The 9,408-nt window shown below is 48.3% G+C and overlaps 1 protein-coding gene across 1 annotated transcript; it reads left to right on the top strand.

Annotated features, from left to right (window-relative positions):
• Positions 1 to 969: 969 nt before the first annotated feature.
• On the top strand, positions 970 to 6,009 carry LOC119253179 (class I histocompatibility antigen, Gogo-OKO alpha chain-like). The gene is made up of 8 exons (XM_037520804.2): positions 970 to 983; positions 1,103 to 1,306; positions 1,853 to 2,070; positions 2,293 to 2,568; positions 3,558 to 3,833; positions 3,953 to 4,072; positions 4,351 to 4,383; positions 4,513 to 6,009. The coding sequence occupies exons 2-8, from the start codon at positions 1,143 to 1,145 to the stop codon at positions 4,527 to 4,529; spliced, it is 1,104 nt and encodes a 367-aa protein (XP_037376701.2). The 5' UTR covers positions 970 to 983; positions 1,103 to 1,142; the 3' UTR covers positions 4,530 to 6,009.
• Positions 6,010 to 9,408: the final 3,399 nt, after the last annotated feature.

Below are 9,408 nucleotides of genomic sequence, written 5' to 3'. Positions count from 1 at the left end.
TGATGCCTTGACAGCCATTGGTGTAGTCAGGATGATCGTGGTGTGGACCCATCCACTTTGCGGAAGTGGTTTTGGAGAGATGGCTTTAGTGTAAGAACCTGGTTTCCAGGGCACCTTGAAGGTTGGACAGGTGCCATCAGGGGCCAAAAGTCTATGGAAAAGAAGGATGCACTGATTGTTTCTGCTTTGTTTCTATGCACATGATATTGTCATCTCACGGCTGCTAAAAAAGTATAAAGAACCTGCTGAGTCTCTCGGCAGAAGATACTTGCACCTCATCCAGTGTCAGTGTCTCCTCACTGCCTCATCCCCTTCCCCTCAGTCCTTTTCGCTGCACCTAGACTGTCTTTTCCTTTCAAGGACTTCAGACCTGACATTTTGCTGAAAGCTGGTCTGTGGCAATCCCCCATTCCACACGGCTCCTTAGAGGGAGCAAAGAATAAAGTTTTGCCTTACCCTAGCCTTAGCCTTCCTTTACCTTGTCAATAAGATGTTCTCAAGGCATGGTCCTGTTTGAGAAGGCGGTGGGTGGGGCGTTCTGAGCTCGGGTGCCTGAATGTCTTAGGAGGCCTGTCTTTAGGATAATGCCAGGTTTGGGATGAGCTAGCCACCCGGATGGTGGAGGTTTCTTTTCGTAATATTTTAATGTTATTTAGATAGCCAAGCACTCCAGGAAGCTTCTAGGGAGCAGGAAATGTCCTCTTGGTCTTGGTCAGCGGGGCAGTGGTTATCAGGTTTATAAAACGTAAAACCAATTTTCATGCACTTCATTATAAATAAGATATATTTCAGTTTAAAAAGTTATTAAAAACATATACTTTAAAATGTTCAGTGCCAGGGATAAAACCTCACACTGTTCTCCTCATGACTTTGGACTGTCACTGCAAAAACATTGACTTCTCCTAAGAGAAAATTAGAACTTAGAGAAGAAATGGATATTTAATTGCAAGATATTTTGATAGGAGACAGTTATTTCCATTTAGGTGATTTGTTTCTTTTCCTTTTTAACATCACATTTGATTTATAGTTGATAGCACCTTGGAATGCTATTTAGTTATAAAACTGGAAATGCTTAATTCTTGCTTTCTGGCTCCTTTCTTAGGACGTGACTTCCATGACCGTCCTTGGACAACCTGCTGACCATGCTGCAGGCAACTCTTGGCTGGAGCCTGCAGCCTGCATGGGGCAGTCCCGATGCCAGTGCACATGGCGGGGAGCCTAGCGGCAGCTGGCTTTTGCTCTCCTCCCCACCCATGCACCCTGGGCTCTTGAAACAGAAGAGGGTGCTCTCCAGACCACGGACCAGGTATGTATTTCCAATTTGGAATTGTTTGCTTTTGTTAAATCAGTCACTCTTTGGCCGACCTGCAAAAGCTGTTTTCTTCTCAGGGTTTCTGTTTTTGTTCACCTATGAAATGAAGGAGCTGGTCTGACTTAAATCACCTGGAGTGATTTAACCCAAACAAGAAAACAGGTGCTGTAGCAGACAGTGTTCAGTGCTTTGGTTAAAGAATGTCTGTCCCTTAGCTTTTTCATAGAGAGCATGTTTTTCAAAAACACATGCCTGGTGCAACAAGTTTCATCACCTCTACCTCACTGAGTGGCACTCAAAATACACTAGCTTGGCAACGAGGTGCTGTGAGTATGCTCTGTATCTTGCCCATCCCTCCCCCACCCCTCAAGTCATCCACTCTTTGTGAGAATAAATGAAACCATTGAGAGTTATTATTATTATCAAATGTTTATGAAATAATTTTGACCACAAGATATTGCTAAAAATACATATATAAAATATAAATGTGTATATATAAATATATGTATATAATATATACAAATATGTGTGTGTATACAGGGAGCCCCGGTACATCGCCATGGGCTACGTGGACGACACGCAGTTCGGGTGGTTTGACAGCGACTCCCCAGGCCAGAGAGTGGAGCCGCGGGCGCCCTGGGCGGGGGAGGCGGTGCAGGAGGAGTGGGACTGGAGGATGAAGATCGTAAGGCAGAACATAGTGTGGTTCCGAGCTCAGCTGCACACCCTGCGCGGCCTCTACAACCAGAGCGAGACCGGTGAGTTGGCGCGGGTCCAGGCGGGTCAGCACCCCCATCCCCACGGACTGGGGGTCGCTCAGGGTCTCCCCTCCAGGCTTCTCTGCAACCTGCCCGGGAACAGCCCGCGGGACTTTCACCCCGTTTCATTCTGTTTAGTTTATTCCCAGCGGGAGGTCGGGGTGACCCTGGGGTGACCACGGGGTAACGCGGGGGCTGTGTGTGGGGGGTGGGCGGGGACAGGCTCTCACACCCTCCAGAGGATGTCTGGCTGCGACGTGGGCCCCGACGGGCATCTCCTCCGCGCGTACAGACAGTTCGCCTACGACGGCACCGATTACCTGGCCCTGAACGGGGACCTGCGCTCCTGGACCGCGGCGGACACGGCTGCTCAGATCACCCGGCGCGAGTGGGAGGCCCAGGGTGAGGCAGAGAAATTCAGGAACTTTGAGAAGGGCAAGTACTTGAGGTGGCTGCGCAGATTCCTGGAGCACGGGAAGGAGACTCTGCAGCGCACGGGTAAGAGGGGCCTGGAGGCCTCCCGGTCCCCCCTGCCTGGAGTCACTGCGGGAAATGAGTCCTCTCTCTAGTCCCGAGAGGGGGACTCCCCTGGGTTTCATGTTCTGCGCTAGAGAGACTCCCAGAGACTCCGGCTTCTCCTGAAGGACAGGGAAGGGATCCCGTCTCTCCTGAGAAAGACAGGCAGTCCCTGACATCACACGTCACCGGGTCCTTTTGACCAGGGGCCTGTTTGAGAACCACGAGTTTCTCTCTCAGTCTTGTTTCTGGTCTGAGAACATTTTCAGTTATGTGATTCCTGCTTTTCTGTGTCATTCACCTTCCACCCAGGTCAGGAATAAAAAGTCTGTGTTCCACACCCTCTGCTTCATCCTACCCTGGGCTTTCATCCTCATTCTAGAACTTTCTAAGGAATAGGAGAATCCTACAGATTTTTTTTTTTTTTTTTTTTTTTTACAATTTATGCTTCTAGCTGTTACAGGGCAAACCCCGATATAACATGGGGTTTCCTGACTGTGGGTCCCCACCCTTGCGATTAAAGGGGACTTCTTAATGTTAAACTGCAGACACACACAAAAGGTTGATGAAAGGTTTATATACACAGGAAGGGGAATGGGAAATGAATAACTCAGGGAGAAAAAGAGGGAGATAAGTTTGTAAATGCATCCTACCCATTTCGCTGACCTGGAATCCCAGTGACCCACAGAGGTGGCGAAAACCTAGCACACCTGGTGGCCAAGCCAGTGACTCCCGGCCACATGACCAGTTAAATACCGAAATGGAGAGCCTAGTTGCTTAACTCCACCCTCAGGTCCTCGCAACCTTCCCTTTGGTGATCATGGAATTTGTATGGAGTTTGCTCAGGGCATCCTTCACCCCTGTCATTCCTGCCACACCGGTTGTCTTGTCCATTGTGAGGATGGTCTCATGAGGATTCCTCAGTGTCCATGGAGGAAACACAAAGTGAGTTTTCTGATTTACCACCTCAGATCCCCCAAGGACACATGTGACCCACCACCCCACCTCTGAGTATGAGGTCACCCTGAGGTGCTGGGCCCTGGGCTTCTACCCTGCGGACATCACCCTGACCTGGCAACGAGATGGGGAGGACCTGATCCAGGAGATAGAGCTGGTGGAGACCAGGCCTGGGGGAGATGGAACCTTCCAGAAGTGGGTGGCTGTGATGGTGCCTTCTGGAGAGGAGCAGAGATACACGTGCCACGTGCAGCATGAGGGGCTGCTGGAGCCCCAAGTCCTGAGATGGGGTGAGGAGAAGGATGTGGGCACTGAGGCTGTTCTCAGGGCCATCAGGAGCCCTTCTGGAGCCCTTCAGAGGGTCAGGATAAGGTCTAGGGCTCAGGGTATGATCTTCCTTCCCTTCCAGTGCCCCCTCCTCAGTCCTCCATCCCCACCGCGGGCATCATTGCTGGCCTGGTTCTCCTTGGAGCTGTGCTCACTGGAGCTGTGGTGGCTGCAGCTGTGATGTGGAGGAAGAAGCACTCAGGTAGGGAAGGGAGTGGGGGATCTTGTCCACTGGGAGCTTTCATGTCCCAGGGAGAACTTGTCCTGCCTGGTTAATGGGAAGTACCATCCACACACATGTGTGTTGCCCAGAGGGCATTTGGTCCAGTCCCCCCTCACCTCCTGTCTTCATTTTTCCCAGTCCTGACCTGGGTCTTTAGTCCCAGTTCTGAAAACTTCCCTGTTGTGCAGGATTAAAAGATTCCTTTAGGTCTTCTGACCTGACTGCTCCCTGGTCTCACATGATGTTTCTTCCCACAGGAGGACAAGGAGGAAGCTACACTCAGGCCGCAGGTAAGTGTGGACCGGGGTTTGATCCCTGAGTCCCTGGGGACAGTGTAGATGGACTCCATGGGGGAGTCACCCTCATCAGTCCCTGCTGTGGTCTCATCTCTGACCAGGTTCTGTTTTGTTCTCAACCAGGCAGCGACAGTGCCTAGGGCTCTGATGTGTCTCTCAGCCCCTAAGGATCTTTTACAATGAACCTGATGAGGCTCCTGTTGTGCACACCCTGGACAGCAGTGGGATGGTGTCACTGTTGTTCTTAACTGTGATATTGAGCATTTGTTCATATTTTTATTTTTTTTATGTCTACATAAGTTGCTATGTCTATAAATAATATTAAATAAAATATAAATAAAAAGATTTATTTATTCATGCATAAGAACTGGGGTACAGGCCATATGCACGGGAGGTGATAAGATTCACTAGAGACAGAGCGGGGAACAGAACAGGCAGACTGATGAAATATACTGCTGAGGGGAGCAGCGGGTGAGACAGGAGAGGTCTGCCGCGCCGTGTGGGATTCTTGCCCACCAGCCGGGATGGAACCTGCACTGCAGAGGCTGCGGACAGCTTCACAGTGCTGCGCTCAACCACTAGCGCCACCAGGGGAGGCCCGGAAGTCAATTTTTTTTTTTTGCTATATTTATAACACTGTTTTTGTCCTTATTAAAATTGGGTTATTTCTTGCTGATCATTGAATTTTAAACATTATTTGTAAATTCTTGATACTGTCCTTTATCAGTTTTGTGATATGCAAATGTTTTCCCCCACTCTGTGACCTGAATTCCTTTAATGATGGGAAAACAAGCATTATTGTCCAGACAGAAGCATGGATATATTTTTTTAGAAGAGAAAAAATAAATTGCTAATTGGTTTTGAGCAGCTACTGGCTGACTGGGATGTTGGGGGATGGAAGGGAATGACTTACTTATGCGTATCCTTGAGTGTTACTTAAATGTCCTTGCATGAGCATGAAATATGCTTTCAAAAATAAATTTACACTTCATTCCTCAATTTATAAAACTCTTCACACATCATGTCCAAATCACGTGTTAAGACCAGACTGGCACGTGGGTTACAAGTGAGGGACCCGCGCATCATATTCGCACGTCATGGTTTCTCTTGGGTCACTCTGGTGTTGTCCATTCTGTGGGTGTTGGACAAATGTATAATGACCTGTGTCCATCGTGAGAATATCATGCAGAGTATTTTCACTGCCCCTAATGTCTTCTGTGCTCCAAGGAAGCAAAAGCAAAAAGAAACCAATGGAATCACATGAGACTAAAAAGCTTCTACATAGTGAGGGAAACTCATTAAAATGAAAAGACAACATCAAGTTGGAGAAAATATTTGCACATCATCAATCCAAAAAGGACTTACTATCCAAGATCTACAAAGAACTGCAAAACAAGAAAACAACTCTATAAAAATAGGGGCAGAGGAGCTAAATAGATACTTTTGTAAAGACATACAGATGGCCAATAAGTACGTGGATAAATGTTTGTCATGTGCTGTCAGGAAAATGCCAATTAAAACCACAATGAGTTACTACTTTACACCTGTGAGAATGACCCATTGAAGGGTGTGGAGGAAAAGGAAATCTTTCTGGTACATGGTGGGTGGGAATGAAGTCTGGTCCTGTTAGTGGTCAGAATGAGGGTTTCCTCAAACCTGTACACTACATGGGATCTTCATCAGCTGAATAAAGAGAAAACATACTCTAAAGCATAAGACCTTCAATAGAAAAGAACTTTAATAAAATTAGTGTGCAATAGAAAATTAGTGTGCAACAGAGAGAAGAGAAAGAATATAGTTAGAATAGTTCGCAAGTAAAGCACCCAAAGCTACCCGTCCCCTCATGGGTAAATACCCAGTGAAACAGAGTTGGCCCAAAGCAGGCCCACTGGGGCCCGAAAGCCTGCCACAAGGCTAAGGCACCTACTGGTAGAGACCCATGGGACAGGGGAAGGAGGGGCCAGTCTGAAAGGAAAAGAGCAAAATCAAAATCCAAATCAAGATAACAGCTGCCATTATCAGCCTCTCACCCAAGTCTTTGTCTCTTTCACATGTCTCTTGCTGTGTCCCCAATTCCCTGGCACAAGTCCAAGCTTGAGGAACAAGCCTGGCTTCTTCTTCACATGTGTTTCTGCTCCATGCGCCTCCTCTAGTCTTTCCTCATCTTACTCCACATCTTCCTCCTCTTCCTTAGCTTCTCATCCTTCTCAGCCCCACGTTTCCTTGGGTGAAGGAACCTGGAACCTCTCTTTTCGATGGGTAGCATAGAAAACAAATGAAGTTTCCTCAAAATATTCAAAATAGACCTTGGTCAAGCATTCCATTCCTTGGTATTTATCCTAAGAAGGTAAAACACTGCAGCACTGGCTATCATAACCAAGCAATGGAGACAACTTAAGTGCCCAATGACAGATGAGGGGATGGAGAACACAAACTGTATACACAATGGAATACTGCTCAGCCATGAAAAAGAAAACTACTGACTTTGCAACAAGGATAGATATGGATGGGATTATGCTAAGTGAAATAAGTTTGAAGGAGAAAGTTAAATACTGGATGATTTCATTCATATGTGGAATATGAAGAAACAAAGCAGGCACAGGTGAAACTAAACCAAAACAAACTCTAGAAATATGACTGTGGAATTGAAGCTATAGGGTGGGACTAAGAGCAGTAAACAAGGTAGGAAGAGGGCCCAGTGGACTATGGTGAAGACTGTGGGTGCCCTTATGGTAGGCGTGATGTGGTAACAAACATCTGAAGAGGGGTGACCCTGGGCCTCTGAACACATACAGTGTGTAAACCAATGCTAACTCACCTGAATAATACAATGAGGGGAAAAAGAAACGAAAAAAGCAAATTGTGTCCTCCATCAATCACTGACCTCAGGACTTTGCCTTCGTCTCCTCACTGTCATGCAGGGTGAGGGGCTGGTTTCCCACAAGGTCAGAGGCAGGAGGTGTAGGGACTCCTGGGCCTGCTCAGACACCCCTTAGTAGAGATACTGCAGAGAGGGCGGCTCTGAGGGGACCAGAGACAGAGGGTCAGAGTAACCCCAGTGCTGAGGGAGGGTCTGGTTGCCAAAGAGAGGGGAGTGTGTGTGTGTGTGTGTGTGTGTGTGTGTGTGTGTGTGTGTGTGTGTAAAAGAATGACAGGATACACAACACAAGATGATGGGAAGACAATTAACATCAAGCCCCAGAATAAATGAATTCAAATCGCACAGAATAAAGAGTGTCAGAACAACTCAGTAAATGTGGTTCCATGGAGAAGCAGTTTCTAACCAGGACTGAAAAGGCATTGGACCTGAAGAGGCTGAGGTTTAGAAATATCTCATGGTATCTCATGGTTGGCTTGAGGTGTAAGGAGCTGGGCAGGACCCCTGCTCCAGGCCCCTGCTAGGATGTGGTGGTAACTTCACCCCTGACAGCTCCCTCCCCCAGTCGCCAATGTTCATCTCCAGTCCCCTATGTTCATCTTCTTTGGAGTCACCATAGAAAACCCACGGGCCTCAAAATGAGGTTGTTTCATGAGCTTCAGCTACTTTCTCTCTAGACCAGAGCAGGAGGGAGCCACACAGTGGGAGGGAGGAGTGTGTGCCCTGCTGGCCTGGCCCAGGGGCAGGATTAGCCCGAGTCACCCCAGTTCCTGAGCTGAGCCTTTGTCCACAGTCCAGGAAGGGAGGGAGATGGAGCAGGGTCTGTTGCGTCGGGCAACACCACACTGATAAAGAAACGGGCGTCGTGGAGCAGGCTACATGATGCAGGATGCTGCGGAAGAGGAAGATCCGGGCCGTTTTTATTGCTAGAATAATCATACAGCGTCAGTTACGTGGGGCAGGAGGACGTGGAGGAAAGGGTGGGTGAAATAAGGAACGTCATCTTGGGCTTCAGGGGGACAGGAGTCTGCTGACCAGATAATTCTTATCTGCTTGATGACCAAGTGTTGGAATCGAAACCAGACCCCAGACCCTGGACTATGGGCCTAATCTTATCAACAAGGCAGTCCACTGGTCAGCTTCTGGGCTCCCTTGTCCCACCTCGTGATGCATCGCCTTCCCAGGGAGATCAAGCTTTCTCTCTGGAAAGATTTGAAAGGCACCTTGTAAGGTCTGGCTCCCGTGACTGAGTGACCGGGCAGTTCTGACCTTGTGCAGGAATGCAGAACTGCAGGTCACACAAATGGCACCTGAACAGGCTGCTCAAGTTTAGCGGACCCACCAGGGTCTCCCTCAGCTCCTAGGGGAAGATGTAATGTTAGAGGGGCGAACTGACGTTTCTTATTCTGGGGCTCTCCCGTCTCCCCAGCGTAACCCTCCATGTGCAGCAGGGAGAGGATGTCAGGTCAAACCCAGGCTGCTTCCCCCACGCCTCTCCCCACTAGTGTTCAGGATGCATCTGCTTGTCCGCATGGCCACACCGGAGGAGAGCACGGAAAGGTAAGCACCATTATGATATTTGCTACCGGGATTGGAGGGAAGTTTTTTTTACTATAAAAGTTCTTTTATTTGGGTTGTTGCTGTAACAAGGCTGTGCCATTAGAAAAAAACCTGGGAGAAGGAGAAATAAATAAATAAATAAATAAATCTTAAAAACAAAATTCTTGCCTGCCAGAGAGTATTAGGATTTGAGCTAAAAAGAACTTCAAATTCATTCTTATTTTCTAGATGAGGGTAAATAATGAAAAGACCATCAGGGCCAGTGATGGCAGAACCTGGACACAGCCGGGACCCTGATTCCCTGTCCCTGCTCGTCCCCTCATGCCTGAGGGAGGACAAAGGCTGAGGGTTCCGGAGAAGAGCTGGACACTCCCCTCCTCCTGCTCGTCTCTGATGGAAAAAGCAGGAACCAAATGGTGAGAAAAGTTCAGGCCACGGGAAGCTGTAAGTCTGTCTCCCATGACCAGTCCTTGCCCGGGGAGGGCTGTGTGCTAGGAGATGTGACCATAAGGCCGTGAGCCCTGATGACAACATCATCTAGGAGGGGGACCATGTAGCAGAGGGTTCCTGTTTCTCCCCAA

Source organism: Talpa occidentalis, unplaced genomic scaffold (assembly GCF_014898055.3).
Source record: "Talpa occidentalis isolate TD23 unplaced genomic scaffold, MPIMG_talOcc4v2.1 talOcc4.2, whole genome shotgun sequence".
Lineage (NCBI taxonomy): Eukaryota > Metazoa > Chordata > Mammalia > Eulipotyphla > Talpidae > Talpa > Talpa occidentalis.
Note: the sequence above shows the minus strand (reverse complement) of the source record. Positions and strands in the feature narration are given on the sequence as shown.